Consider the following 15778-nt stretch of genomic DNA (forward strand, 5'->3'; position numbering starts at 1 on the left):
ATATTGCTGGAACTGGAAAGAACTATCGCACACTGAGTGACTGACTTATAGCTTAATCCTTCGTGGAGTCTAATACATCCACACAAGTTACCAGAATTACAGCAGCCACCTCAAAAAATGGGAACACCAGGATCATCGTAATAATAACAGTAATAATACAATACTGGAATACGGATAATTTCCAAGGCATTCATCATCTCCGTGCCTCTGCAGGCACAGGAGGTGGCTAAATGAGTGCATCATCATCGCCTAGCACCGCATAGAATTTCAAAGTTGAAAATGTCGTTTTGCCATCGTCCCTTTCTCCTGAAATAAGCAGACACGCTTCGCTTTCCCAGCTAATACTTTCTTAGGCATGAACACCTGGCAACATCAGGGTAGGGAGGAACAGCGAATTGAACAGTGTCCCCTCCCCACCAAATGCACGTCCAGCCAGAACTTACCAAAGTGACCTGATTTGGAAATAGGTCTTTGCAAATGTAATTGGTTAAGATGAGGTCATCCTGGAGTAGGGTGGGCCCTAGATCTAGTGACTGGCGTCCTCGGAAGGAGAGGAGACGACACAGGTGTCTGCACTCGGAGGAGACCTCGTGAGGAGAGGGCGGCGGTCAGCGTGATCAGCCGCAAGCCAAGGAGCCAGCCCTGCGGACACCTGGCTTGGACGTCCTGCCTCCGGGACCATGAGAGAATGTATTTCTGTCTCTTCGTGGCGCTTCATTATGACATCCCTGGACAGTAATACAGAGGGGGCTAGGAGCTGGGACCAAGAACCCAGGCGGAAGCTCTCAGAGGCCGCGAGAACACTTGAGGGGGCTGCCACACAGGGGCCTGGAGACGGCTCAGGTCCCTAGGGGCCCATCTGCTCCAGGAAGCAAACACAGCATCCTCAGGAAGTCGGCGTGACTCCAGTCGTCCCTGCCCACCCCCTCCCGACAAGCCCGCCCCGCACTTCTGCTCGTGCCCGCGGAAGGAGAGGCGGCGTCTGACCAGAGCGACGCAAGGCCCCCACGGGGACACACGGCGGAGCGTGTTCGTCACCTGCTCGCTCTGGACCAAAGCTTCCTGCAGCCGCGAGTCCCTTCCACAGGACACTGTCGCGACATTCGGCGCGAGGGCCCTCTCCCCCGCCTCTGTGCCGTGTGCCCTCCCCGCTCATTCCTACAAGACTCATCTCGGGACTTTTCCATCACTTCTCTTGGATTCTGTGAGGGCCCTGATGGACAGGCACCCCAGATCTTTCCTGCCAGTGCCACCAGCCGCACGTCCTTGCCCCACCTTGATGTAGGGACACTTGGCTTTCTTCATCTATCAAGTGTGCATGATAGTGAGAGGACCTCCCTGTAGGCGAAGGCGGCAAGTCTGGGGCACAGGGCACAGAAGGCCCTTCGCACAGCAGCTGCTACGGTCAGCACGTAGGAGAGGCTTGACATCTGTAGAGGAATCTGTGGAGGGTCACGGTCAATTGCACAGACCAGGGGTCAGCAAGCCTGCGAACTACGAATGGTTGTTACATTTTTAAATAGTTGAAAAGCATAAAAGAAGAAGAATCTTTTGTGACCTGTGAAAAGTTCCTGAAATTCAAAGTTCGGTGTCCGTTGAGAACATCTTACTGGAGCATGCCACACCCTCCAACCACAGAGCTGAGGAGCTGTGACAGAGACCGCAAGACCCACAGATATTTACTAGCTGATGACTTACGGAAAAAGGGTGCTGGCCCCTGGCATAGGCTGTGGAGCCAAATTCTCCAATTTTAGGTCCTAGACCGCTACCCATGAGCTGTGTGATTTGGGGCAAGTTATTTGTCCTCTCCACCCTCATTTCTAAAGCTCTAAAATGGGCATAACAGTCCTCATTTCAAAATATTTTTTGTGAGGATTAGCTGAATTATCATTGTTAGGTCTTAGAACAGAGCCTGGTACATAGAAGCACTACAGATGGGTTAAATTATTTGGGGGGGTCTTTATTTTAATGCTCAGTTTCCTTAAATCCTTAAATAGCACTGTTCTCCACCAGAGTAAAATGTATAAAAATTCACAAGCCTTCATCCCACTTGACACACGAGTTCCTTAAACTTATCATTTTCTTCACTTTTCTTCATTTCCTATACTTTTCGTTATGCCACATATGCAAACAGATCCAGGAAACCTTAGCTCAGGCTTCTCAAATCCATATGGGTTCCAATTTGTTACGTTGGAGGACAAAAATCTGTATTCTCCAGCAGATGCACTAAGACTGTTTAGTCAGCCACATCTGCCGCCTCCTTACTTCTCAGCATGAAAAGACATTTTTGCAAACTCTGCGCATCTTGATTCTAAAAGCAAAAGTAGAATAAATGTGGACAAGGACATTTTCCTTCCCTAACGGCCGGCGGCCGGGGCAACGTGCGGAGGAGGCTGGTAGAGCTGGAACGGGCGTGGTGGACATCGATCGCTACCCCCCACCATCCTCTCATTTCTGTGTGATCGAGTTGCGGCAGGGCGTGACCACCTCCCAGCCTCCCGTGCCGGTCAGCGTGGCCACGTAACTAAGTGCGCCTTGCTGGAACCCAAGTGGAGGTGGCAGGTACACTTCTGAGTCTGGACCTTAAGGCATTGAGCGCGTGCTCCTCCGTGCCTCTGCCCAGGAACTGCAACCAAGGTGATACCCTGAGTGATGACGAAACGACAAGGTGGACGGAACCTGAGTCCTTGGATGACTGTATGGAGCGGAGCAGCCCATCGCTCTGGGCCCCTCATGCAAGGACTCTTATCTGAGAGAGAGTAAATGTCTGTGTTCTTTAGGTCACTTTGTCACAGCAGCTTAGCTTGTACCCTAACTCCAGGCCATGCAGTCCACTAACTTCGGGTCACAGACGAGGGGACCGACTGACTGGGCGAGCCCCCCGATCCCACACAGAGCTGCAGAACCAGGTCTAGAGCCAGGCTCACCTCGGAGCCTTGTGCTCTGTCCACTCTATGTGGGCACCATGTTTGCTCTTTGGCGACGGCCCATGTGATCTCAGGTCTCTGAAACAATCCTCTCAGGGCCCAGCACGTGGTACCCACATGCTGCCGGGGGAGAGTGCCTCAGTCTGGGTCCAGTCATGAGAGAGAAACCACACCACAAGTCACACAGGGGAAGTTTAATGTGAGAATCAGTGACTAAACAGGACCGGGGTACGAGGAATTGGCTGGTAACAAGTAAAGAGAACTCTGAAGAATGTACAAATATATATAAGGAGCAGCCATCACCCCCCCCAAGGAGCGGGGTGGCACACCCAGGAGAGGTGCTCCCCAGGCTGAGATTCAGACCTCCATGGAGGGGGTGCGGCTGTGGCTGTGGTGCCATGCTCACACAACTTCACGGAAATCTGCCCTCTGGGGTGCCAGGGAAAGCTGTTCACTGGGAGACATCTCACTGGAGACACTCAGCCATGCAACCCCCTGAGGGCTCATGGGGGAAGCTGCTGGCCACACAAAGAGCAATGAGCACGCAATTGCCACGGACATTTAGAACACACTGTGGATGCACAATGATCGTCTTCTGCTCATCTTTTCTCTTCTGGTTTTAGAGACTGTCAAACTTCTTTTTAAAACTAGTATGTTATCCATCTAAAAATACAACTTAAAAATATACATTCCTTTTTAATATTGCGTCGCTAAAAACATACGCAAAATCAGAGCTCAAAGCTCAGCAGTGACTATTTATTTACAATTTGGGAGAAACTTTTGGTCAGAAACTGCTGCAGAACACATCAGCACGGACGTGGTGACTTAAAGCGGTCCACAGCCATGATCTCAAAGTTCCTGTGGGTTGGGGTCCAGACTGAGTCCTCAGCTCACCTGGCAGAGACACCTCATCAAGGTGGCTCTAGGCTGCAGTCTCCTCTGACGCTCAGGGGTCCCTTCCAAGTCATCCAGGTTGTTGGCAGAATCTGCTTCCTTGCAGTGGTAATGCTGAGGTCCCTATTTCTTTGCTGGTTGTCAGCTGGAGGTGGCTCTCAACTCCCAGAGGCCACCCTCGAGTCCGTGACACCTGGCCCTCTCGCAATGACAGCCAAGTTCTTCAAAAGCCAGCAGAAGAATCCCTCCCTGGTCTGCTGCTGCTGACGCTTATATAATGGGACTCAGCAGCCATCTCGTTGCTGCCGCGAGTCCACCCACGCTCAAGGGTAGGACGTTATACAGGGTACAGAGAGCAGACGGTGGAATCTTGGAAGCCACCTCAGAATTCTGCCGCCTCAGAACCTCAGAAAGTCTGTGAAAACTAGAAAATTGATCTAGAGCAAGTCTCTCTTCTTCCCATTCCAGAAATCTCTCTTCTAAATGAGCCAAGATTCCCTCACCTGCCTCGACTTCCTCCACCGTGACACCTTTTTTTATCTGCCGCCCCCCACCCGCGCTGGAAGCGTCAATGGGCTTTTTCTTCTTTGAGATCAGCAGAAAACCCAGACATCCAGATCTTGTTTCAGATCAAATGAAAACTCTGCTCTATTTCCGATGCCTGTTTGTACACAGTTGGCAGGAAGAGAGGGGATGGGGTGTATTAGTCTCCGAGAGCAGCTGTAACAAATTACCGCGAACTGGGTGGCTTATGACGACAGCCATTTATTCTCTCACAGTTCTTGGAAGTCGGGAGTCCAAAAGCGAGGTGTCAGCCAGGCCGTGCTCCCTGCGAAAGCTCTCGTGAAGGACCCTCCCTGGCTCTTCCTGCTCCTGGCGGAGATCAGCGTGATCAGCCGGCTGGTCCCTTGCCTCATGGACCAGCGGCTGCCAGCCGGTCCCTTGCCTCGTGGCAGCATCACTTCGATCTCTGCTGCTGCCTTCGTGTGGTCTTCTCGTGTGTCTTCGTCCACGTCTCAGACCTCCCTTTGTCTCCCTTGTGAGGACACCAGCCATGGGATTCAGGATCCGCCCTTAATCTAGGATGATTTTCTCTCAAGATTCTTACTTGCATCTGCAAAGGCCTTTTCTCCAAACAAGGCCACGTTCGCAGGTTACGGGGTTGAGACTTGGACATATGTTTTTGGAGGACCACTATTCAACCACCTACATGGGGGAAGTATCGATTTAGAAGTCCAGGTGCATCCATCGCAGAGCCCAGATACCCCGCTGGCTGGCAGGCCCTGACTGGACGGCATAACTTAACCCAAGAGCTGAGCCGCAGTAGAGCTGGCTTTAGGGCCGGGATACTAACCTGCCAGGCCCCTGCTGCTGGGCCTCTCCTCTGCCTCCCCCCGCCCCCCGTGAAGTGAGGCTCCTCCACGCTGGGGCACTCATCCGGGGGAGAGTCAGGTGAGCACCAGTGGCCTCTGGAGCCCACCGTGGGATGTCGGACGGTTATTTAACTTTCCTCTTCCTCAGCTGTCACACACATAGTGTAAGGTTAGTAACGATAATGCCCGCTTATGGGGTTGTTACGAAGATCAGATGGGCTCGTGTACGCGCAGTCGGTGAATTCTAAGACGGCCCCATATTCCTATCCCACGGGCGAACGTGCCCTCCAAACCCCGCTCCTGGAGGGCCTGGCGAGTGTTAGGTCAGACTAGATGGACTTGCCACTTGGGGAGGAGACATGGCATCTTCCAGCACCTTACGTGTCTGAACAGAGTGTATCATATAACTGTTGGCTACAGTACCACAGGCAGCTGTAGGCCCGCCCACTCCCCGTGGCCCCTCGACCACAGGAAGGGGAAAGGACCTGTCTTTCTCCCAGCTCCAGGACAAAAAGCTCAGGGAAGGCTCTGATTGGCTGAGTGCAGGTCCTGTGCCGACCCCATCGACAAATCGCTGTGGCCGGGAGGAGGAGCACCAGCTCACATGCATGCCCCTATGGCTGCATTCCAAGCCCAAAGAGTTCAAAAATGCCAATTCTTGTTACTGATTGGTGGATGGATGGATTGACTGTAATAAACGCACAAGGTAAAGTAACACAGCAGGAAGGAGGCCACGTCTCCTTCCCAGATGTTTCTACCAGTTTCTTTTGTGTGCATATCATCCCAGAAATAACGCGCATCTATAAGCCTGCATAAGAATGCGCAGATACAGATATGAGTCTCCCCCGCCTGTTTTTCACACGAATGATTGTGTGCAGAATATTTCCCACTTCTTGGCCCGGAGCATTCTTCCCCTTGCTCCCCTTGCTCCAAGCCCGAGGCAGCTACCTCTGTATCACGAGGCTTCCTTCCCTTTGACTTCTGGTTCTGCTTGGCCAATGGGAGGCTCTGGCAGAAGATCAGAGGGCAGGCGGCAAACGAGGAGAACCCAGGAGGGTCTACCCCTCTCCCAGATCCACGGCTCCTGCCAGGGGCCCTCTCCCCAGCTCCAGCCATCTCTCTGAGCCCCAGTGGCAACTCCCCACCTACCCTCCAGGCCCAGGGCTCTAAAGCCCCCACATGGCTGACCCCAAGCCCTGTGCCCTCCCCTTAGCCCTCCCACACTTCGATAAACAGTCTTCTACGACAACTTCCTCTCGAACCCTGTTCAGGTGTCCCTAACAGGTGGTCCGCTCGCCACACTTTTCCACTGGAAAATCAAGAAATGCATCCTCCCCCTCAGTGCCGTCCCCACTCCAAGGCCGCGTTCCTCTTCACCTTTTATCTAGAGTAGGGGCTCCCCAGGCTCTGAAGTCAGACTGCGAAGGTCCAGTCACAGGCCCGCCACTTCGGACCTGAGTGAGCTTGGGCGAGGTAGTGTGTCCTCACCTGTACACTTCAAGTAATGCTAGTACCCACATCGGGCATGAGGTTGCTGTGAGAGCTGAGCTAAGGCCCAGGCTTAATAAATGCGGGATGAACGCACTTTCACCTAAGCTGGCATGTCATCATCCCAACCCAAATGTCCCTGAGGCCCCACTGAAGAGCGTTTGCTGGGGCACTCTGTGTCCACTGTCCGGCCATCTTGATCATGTCCCTGCTCACTCCACTCCATGTTAGCCCTGAGCATGGCGTTGGGGCTTAGGGTGGTAGCTGTGTGGAGCGTGTGCCTGGAGGGGACCCACCTTCTATCCCAGGGAGAGTATGGGTTCCCGGCTCCCTCTTAGTGGGGTCACATACCAGCTGTCCTGTCCATGAAGCTTCCGTAAAAACCCAACCACTCCAGGAAAGACCGCACAGTAACCCATCAGCACTCACTCCGTTCACTTCACCTGCCGGGCCTGCTGACCTCATGGAGAGCCAGGGCCAGGGAAACAGAGGCGTGAGGTTATGGCCTGAGCCCCGGGGCAGGAGGAGGGTCCCCGATGCCCCTGGCCTCTTAGTTTGGCTTCAGTCCCCTGGGAAAGGAGATGATTAGACCTCTGCCGCCCAGCCCCTGGGCCTCTGGTGAGAATCCACTTTGAAAACCGAGAATGAATTCTGCAACGCAACATAACAGTTAGAATTTTTCTTAGGGATTGTCTGAATGCCTTTCATTCTTTACATGCTGAGGCTCAGAGCCTCAGGCCTACCGAGTGTTTCAAGGTCCTATGAAAATGTTTAAGGCTTAGAAAGAAAACCAGAGGCTGCAAATGATGGAGATGGCAAAATTAAAGTCAATGAATGATTAATTTATATAGTCATTCTTCATTAATCGTTAAATTGGGTATACGCAAAAATCCCGCCTCGTTTGAAAATAGCCAGATTTTCTCACGTTAGAAGAATTTACACATATGCTGGTGTTTGCCAGGAAATAACAGCTAACTGTACGTTAAATGGGTGACTTGTAGCTGAATCATTTTTGAACATCATCGGCCCTGACCAGGCCCGCGAGCGCCTCACCGTGCCAGGTGCTCACGTGTTTCCAGAACGGTCTCTGCTTCCGCCTTTTCCTTACACGTCTGAACGCGAAGCAAAACAAAATACAAGCCACTTCCTTTAATGGTAAAAAATACAGAAGCTGACAAATAGAGTGAGGGTGGAAAATCGAGCGATTCTCTGGTTCCTGCTGCACGGACGAGGACTTCGAACATGCATTTCAAGGGGACGGACAGTTCCCGAGGTCACACGGCCAAAGCCGCCAGCAGCTGATCTGCACGTCTCGTGGTTTTCCCAGTCCCGTTTGCCCGCAGCGCGCACCCCCGAATCAGGGGAAAGCAGGTGCTCTCCAAGCGCACAGCCCGCACACGCCCCGGATGATCATTTTTCAGTGCTCTGTCTCCGTCATCGTCAAAGTCGGCTTTTAAGTGACTTTAATTGGGAAAATCGCCTTTGCCTCCCCAGGTGACGAGCCCACGTGGGGGCCTTTGCCTCCTCTCCGGCCAGCGCAGAGCACAGCCCCGCAGCCTCAGACCCGAGCCCTTGACCGTGTGTCCGTCCATCCGGTTGGATCCTCCCGGACCCCTCCCCGGTCCCCACGCCTCGCAGGCGTGTTTTTGCTGGTCTCCCTCTTGAGCTCCTTTGTTCAAATATTCCAGTCACTTCAACAGTTTATTTCATCCAACACACTGATTAGTTAATGATACTTGCAACGAAGCTTGTAGTTATTAATTAAACCATTTGCGTGAACTCCCCAAAGGCAGTTAACCATCTGCTTGAAAGCCAAACTTCCTCTGGCTATTTTCAAAAGAGATAACTACAGGATCTGAACGAGGATGAAGATGATTCAGCTTTGTCACAGGAAGAGTCCACCGCAGCGTGAAAACAACAACAATAAAAAAAGTGTTCTCTTTCATGAGACGAGGCCCTCGGTCCAAATATTGAAACTCTAGCTGATGAATAGCAAATCCAGTTTGGGCACAGAGCAGCGTGGAGCCTTACTGGGGTGCTAGGACACCACACTGGAGACGCCCCAACAAAAGTGGGACGGAAAAGTGCCTCCTCCTTCACGCTCGGTTAATTACGAAACTAGTTCATTTTCCGCCTTTCTGGAGCCCAGCCTTTCTAGGCACTTGGGACCCCAGTGGTGACAGTCGACAGAGAGGCACAGCCTCTGGGGCCGGAGCTGAGCTGAGAGGGACCCGTGTTGTGGGAGGGTCGGGGACAGAGTACCGAGATCTCCCTGTGGGGTCGGAAGTAACGGGCTGCTTCTGTATCTCGTGCTGGTATCCACAGAGCAAAAATCAATCCGGAGGCTTTGCTAAACTCAAAAATGACAGAGCTTTATTCAAGGGTCTTAGGATTTGCAAATCAAAAATGGGCCCAGGTCATACCTGTTCTGAAGAAAAGGGAAAAGCTGAGGGTTCTTACAGTAAAGGAGACGGTGCTCCTCCCACTGGCTGGTGGTCTGGACACCGGATGTCCCTTCCTAAGTCCTTCAGAGGGTGACCAGGAGGAATTTATGTATGTCCTGGCATTGGCACACAACTGAAAAACTCAGAAACCTCAGTTCTCAGGCTAGCCAACGTAAAATAAAACCACTTCCTCACACTTCGGCCCATTGGGTCCAAACCAGTTCTGTCAGCTTGACTGGACAGACTCCATTTTTAAGTCACCTTAGCTAAACTGACCCCAACCTGTTTCTTCACTCATTTCTCATCAGGACGGCCAGTGTTAAGGGAATAGGATCTGGGTGAACATCCACCCCCATCTCTGCTGATCCAGAGTCGACTCTGGAAACCTAGCTTGGATCTGGCTGTTGGGAGGTGTGTTTACCCTCCGAAGTAGAATTTTTTATTTTGGTCGCCTCGCCCCCCACTCTAGATGACCTATGTGTTCAGGTGGCGTCAACTAGACAAAGGCCAGTTGATGCTTCTGTGTCAAGCTCTTTTTGTTTGAACTTTGGGGCCCTCGCAGGGCCTTAAATCAGGACAAAACAGCTTTGGGGACTGGAATTTTTTTTTAAGGGAATGCCATTTCCGGTTCCAAGATAAAGTCATTCTTAAGAAAGGTCTGCCTTTTGAGACAAAGGACAAACGCCAGGGCCTGTTCACCAAGAGGGGCTGGTTTGCTCACACCCATGGCTTTAGTATGTCCCTCATTCCACGTGCCCACCCGCTGCACACACAATGCACAGCCTCCCCATCAACATCCGCCGCCACAGCGGGACATCTGTGACAACAGATGAACCTGCACCGACACATCATCGTCACCAGAGGCCACAGCTGACCTTCGAGCTCACCTTGGAGTTGTCCATTCTACGGATTTAGACAAATGTGGAATGACAGGTACCCATTATGAGAGCATCGTACAGACTGTTGTCATTGCCCTAAAACCCTCTGTGATATGCCTCTTCATCCCCTCCTCCCCAGCCAGCCCTCCCCACCCAGAAAAACGCTGATTTTTGCATTGTCATCAGAGTTCGCCTTTTCCAGGGTGTCGTGTAGTTGGGACCACACAGTATGTGGCCTTTTCAGATCGGCGTCTTTCACTGAGTTATATGCATTTCAAGTTCTTCCGCGTCTTTCCTGGCTTGACAGCTCATTCCTTTCTCGAGCTAAAAAACATTCCGTTGTCTGAACCAGTTTATTTATCCATCACCTACTTCACTCTTTCGTTAAGCACTGTATGACTTTTGATAGTGTGACAGAGTACCTGATTTATGTTTTTTGAGTTCGGATGTCCACATCGGAGAGTTTATTTATGACAATATTTATCTATGCTCAGTCTTATAAACTCCATCTAAATTTATCTACTTGACCTAAGCCAGTTGGCTGGTCAGCAATGTGATGAGGTCCCTTACGTAAATGTGGGTGGTTTCCAGTGACAAGAGGACTTGGAGGCTCTATGTCCCTCCCCTAGAACTCCCTGCAAGGTCATTACCATAAAAGCAAGTCTCCTCCCACGTTCTGCCAGGCCCCAAAGTGGTCACATACCCTGTCCCTGCGAGCTCGGGAGGGGCCGCTCTTGGTCGTCCGGCCCCGACACGGACACCTCGCATGAGGAGCTCTCTCCGGGGCTAACTGGCGGACACTGGATTGGGGTGGGGCACAGATGGGAAGGAATCGGGACAGGAAGAGGCTCTTGGTTCCCAGGGGTCACACTGTCCTCCCTGAAGCAGAGTTCATTAGAAACGCATGGACCACTCTAGACGGCACAGTTTTAGATGGAAATAGAGAAAATGGAGTGACCCAGGAGTCGGCCAGAATGGCCGGTACCTCCTCGCTCGTCAGAGGGAGGAAAGGACCAGCGCCGGTTCACCCAGCTCCACTCCCGAGTCTGACACGAACCGAGCAGCTTTCATAGCCCGTTTCTAGCGACACAACGTTCTGGGCCTCGTCTGGTACATTCCCTACCCCAGACTCCAAAGCACTGCTCGTGTGGACGAGCCGTAGTTTCTTTCCGTGGAGAAGAGCATTTAGGGCCCACGGCCTGGCTGTTACATGTGCTCCCTAAATGACCGGATGGGTCCTTGTCCCCAGGCCTTTTCGGTGGACAGAGATTATGATTTCACACAGATCCTTCCGGGTATAAATCAGGAGGACTGCAGGGTTTTGACTTAACCTTATCTTAAAATTTATATCTTCATTCTTCCATGCCAAAAATCCAGGTTAATGACGCCAAAACAGTTACCGGTTTATCCCTTAACTACCAACACTGATTACTGACTTTTAACTTGTACTTTTGTAGCTTTTTTGTTTCTGTATATTCCACTAGGAATATTCAAATTACTGTGCTTTAAAGTCACTTAGACTAGTTCCTGTGGTGACACCACCAACTGGAGATACAGTTCGCTGGTTCCATTTTGTTTTCTAATTATGTGAGCTAGTCACATAGGTAAGGATTCCAAAATCGAATCAATCAAAAGGCGGAAGCAGAGACGTCCAGCGTTGGGCCCTGTCGCGTGAGGGCCCCCCCTCCTCCTCCACGATGTTATTTCATGGCTTAGGGTCCTGCTGTTCCCCACTTACTTACCTGTTTATACTGGTTTTCGGAGGGTTCGTATTTTCGCTGGAATAATTACCGTACACATCCTCATCTAACACCCTCAGTCATTCCGTCTTTGGCTCCTGTCTGTTGGTTCTCTGCTATGATCAGGATTGAAATTGGCCAGTAAAAACTTCTCTCTCCATCCGCCCTACATCCGATAGGAACTTCGCTTTACTTCCAGTTAATAATTATGTCAATCAGCAAATAGATTCTCTTCGTGTAGACTTTCTAGCCTCTGAGTTTTTTCTGGTCCTTATGTTGACCTCTCCAATCTTTTTGGTCGTCTGCGGATTCCTCGGATGGGTTCATCGGAACAATACTCCCCGAGGACGCGCATGCTCAGACACGCTTCTTTGTGGCCTTCGCACCTCAGAGCTCCTTGCCAGGGACACCAAGGGGACAGGGGCAGAACACGTGTGCCTTTCAGCTTCTGGCCTCATTCTTTGTTCACTGGGAACCGACAGACCTCTGAGGGCGTCTCTGCACCCCGAGGTGCTCCGGGCGGCTCAGCCCATAATAACGCCCACCCCCGCCCCCACCACACCACACCACAGCAGGTCCCTTCTACAGACCTGGACCCCGGCCTGTGGCGCCCAGGTCCAGCCTTGGGGTGGAGCAGGCTCTCCTAAGTCCTCGGTCCCTTCATTGTCCCATCTAAGGGGGAGCTAGCTGTTCATTCATTATATTAAATCTTCCCTCTTCTGCCAGCGTCTGTTCATGGAACGCAAAGGCCCTGTGCGCCGTGCCTCACGTGTGCTCCTCTGACGTGGCTCATTTTCTGGCTTTAGAAAAACACGAAACTTGTGAGGTGCCTCTCGTCAGACGCGGGCAGCTGCGTCTGAGGCCTGTCGCGTCCCGTGTCCTTGGTGCCGCCCTGGCTGCAGCGTTCCCTCGGCACGGTCACTCACTCTCCGTGACTTACAACTGCACTTGTGAAAAATCTAACATTTCTTTTCTTCTGATCCCCACGTTACAGTGAGGTAAAAAAAAAATTTACATTCTGTGAAGAAGTCAAGTTTTTAGATTGTTTAAAGCAATTTTTAAAAATTGTAAAAATTTTTAAAAATTTTTAAAAATTGTAAAAAGCTTTAAAAGAAAAAAACTGTAAAAAATTGTAAAAAGCTTTAAAAGAAAAAAACTGCAACTCTGAAAAGCTACTTGTAAATTCTTGAACAATCTCTGTATGCCGTCTGTTCACCGGGAGGGCGACCAAATGTCCAGGCAAACGACCACCTCAAATAAGGTAGTCTAGTGTCCAGACGGAAAGTACAGCATCTCGGTGAGAAAAACTAAACACTCTTTGGATAACAGCAAAACATTCCTCCTAACTTTGGGAACACTCACTAACGTTTATTGGCATGACGGCCAATCTGCCGGCACCACGCAGCCAAACCGCTCCCAGGCTCTCAGAAAAACAGCCTCAGACGGTCAGACCGGCACCGCCATTCTGGAGGCCATGTGGGGGGACCAAGGGCTGGTGCACGTCACTTGCCCCGTCTGCCTGGTGGCCTGGCTGCTCTCGGAGGGAGCAGAGGCGCCCGAGGCCGCCTCCCCTGGAGAAGACGCCAAGCAGGAGGTGCTGCTCGCAGCCAGGCTCAGGAGTGACCGCAGCCTGCTGGTCAACAGCTTCCACTACGATAGACGACTGGATAAAGCAGCCATGGTGCACGTGCACGATGCAACACCACTCAGCCATAGGAAGACATGAAGTACTGCCATTTGTGACAACCTGGATGGACCTCGAGATAATCATGCTAAGCGAAATAAGCCAGACAGAAAGAGTTGAAAACCACGTGGTATCACTTACATGTGAGATAGAAACCTAAAAGCAACAAACAAACAGACTCGTGGACATGGACAATAGACTCGTGGTCACCAGAGGGTAGAGGGTGGAGGAGGGGGCAGGCAGACGGGGTAAAAGGGGTCAAATATGGGGTGACAGAAAGAAATCTAACTATGGGAGGTGAACACACAGTGTAAATATATACATGCCTTACTGTTAAAGTGAACAGCTGAAACTTATTGGATTTCGTTAACCAATGTCACCATAAAATTAATTAATTAATTAATTTTTTTAAAAAAAAGAAAAAGAGTTTCCAGCAAAGAAAAACATCAGCCGGTTCTGAACTGCCCCTCCCCCTGGGACCCTGCAGCACCCGTAAGCAGACTGTTTCCTTCGACCGGATCACCCCCTGGTGCCTTCAAGGCTCACAAGGACACCGTGAGTGGGTCACTGAACAGGCCCCCTGGACCCACTGGTTACGCGGAACATCCAGCAGAATAAAACTCGCAGCCCCGTGCGGGTGGTTAATGACAAGCTGTAATTGGTGCCACGGTTTAGAGAGAACTCTTTCAACATTAAAATGTGTTCTTTTGTGCACTGACGGCATGGGCACATCTTCCGAGTTTTCTTTTCTCTACATTTTCCTCCTTAGAACGAAGAAATCTGAAAGTCCTATCATGCCATTCTTTCTAGATTCTCTAAATGGGAAACAGATAAAGACACTTATTAGTAATTTCTCATAGCATACAATAGTCTTTATGAAACAACACGATTCAGCATAATTTAACTTGAATACCACTTAAATGCAACATAATTTAAAAGTTTGACCTTAAACAATTGATTATTTATGGTTTCTAATCAATAATTCTTACCTCTAAAAATAAAGCATTCTCTTGTACAAAAATGGGCATTTATTTCTAGGTGAAAAAATCAGTACTATATTTGAAGATTTTTCTTTATTGACAACTCAAATTTTAGTCACTGGTTAACAAAAGTACTAGTTAAAAAGTTGGTCTAGTAAAACTCAGAGGACTGTCCTAAGTCTGTGAAACTTTGGCACTGGCGATAGTAAATCTTTTAATTTCTCTGTCTATAGATATATTTATTTCTTGAAGTAAACCTCCGCCAACATCAGTAGGTGTACTGCAAAAACTCAACTATAACAATGTTGATTTTCAGCATCGGTGGGCAAAAGGAGATCTGTCTTTAGTGCTCGTAGTTTAAAAGTAAAAACCTGAGTTGGCAGTTGTTCTAAACCGTATTTTACCATAAAAAGCGACCGTCTCCCACAGGCCGGGGAGAATTACATCGTCTCCCACCTGGCCGCTTAGGAAAGAGCAGGACGCTGGGGAGTGACGCCTGCCACCTGACCCCTCGCTCTCTCCCTCAAGCTGCAGCAGCCTGAGGTCACTGCCTTCGCTGGCCTAGCACCCCACGAAGGCCGGCCAAGCTCGTGTCCACAGCTGGAAAAGAACCACTAGCCAGGCGATGAAACAAAACATGGAGTAGAATTTTATTTGGACTTTCCTTGTGCAATTCAGTAATTCCTCACGTTAGGTAGCATCCAATGGCTAGAGAACAAGCCTCGCCATGAACACGCCACACCAGGGTCCTTCTGACACCAGGTGGGGCCCCCCAAGCTTCCAGGGCGAGGTCCTGGCAATGCCACCCCACTGCCAGCCCCAAGGCGTCTCCTCAGCCTATGCTCGCCGCTGCCCACCCAGCCACGTGACTCTTTCCGCACAGCTGCCCCCACGGCCCCTCGTGGCCTGAGTGCCCAGCACCATCCGCTAAGGAGCTACGGAGGGTCTGAAACGCTTTGGAACCCAGCAGGGGACGAATGGAACGAATGAATGAATGACTGCATAGGCAGATACAACTAAGAATCACTCCCACTGTAAAAACCCCAAGTAGCAAGTTTCTCGTGGAAGAGTGGTGTGGGGGGGGTTCGCCCCAAGCCACATGCACCAGGTCTGGGCGCTCACTCGCTGAGCATGTGCCAAGTGCTCCCTGCTGGGATGGAGGAGCAAAAGCTTAGGATCCAGACAAGCCCAGCTCGTGAACCTGTGCCCTGCACCAAGGACGGGTCCCCGAGGCTTTTCCTGTGAGCCCGCGGGGACGTGTCGCTGGTCAGGGTGCACAGAGCACCAGGTTACAAACCCAGACCTCCACCTGGGCAATCGGCAGCCTTCTCCCTTATCTGCAGCCTCTTTCCCCACGTCTATCCCCACCCT

The 15778-nt window shown here is 51.0% G+C and overlaps 1 protein-coding gene and 1 long non-coding RNA gene across 2 annotated transcripts in view; both read right to left on the minus strand.

Annotated features, from left to right (window-relative positions):
* LOC120586270 (uncharacterized) overlaps positions 1–11617 on the minus strand; it is a 14355-nt gene extending 2738 nt beyond the window's left edge. The window contains exon 1 of the long non-coding RNA XR_005648670.1: positions 7034–11617. This is a non-coding gene — a long non-coding RNA (uncharacterized LOC120586270). The remainder of the gene's footprint in view (positions 1–7033) is intronic.
* A 2442-nt stretch (positions 11618–14059) lies between these two features.
* The window catches only part of ROPN1L (rhophilin associated tail protein 1 like), an 11875-nt gene continuing 10156 nt past the window's right edge, over positions 14060–15778 (minus strand). Inside the window, exon 6 of the mRNA XM_039842782.1 lies at positions 14060–14242. Coding sequence (XP_039698716.1) covers positions 14179–14242 — 64 coding nt within the window. The 3' untranslated portion in view covers positions 14060–14178. The remainder of the gene's footprint in view (positions 14243–15778) is intronic.

The sequence above is a fragment of the Pteropus medius genome, unplaced genomic scaffold (genome assembly GCF_902729225.1).
Source record: "Pteropus medius unplaced genomic scaffold, Ma_sr-lr_union100, whole genome shotgun sequence".
NCBI classification, from domain to species: Eukaryota; Metazoa; Chordata; class Mammalia; order Chiroptera; family Pteropodidae; genus Pteropus; species Pteropus medius.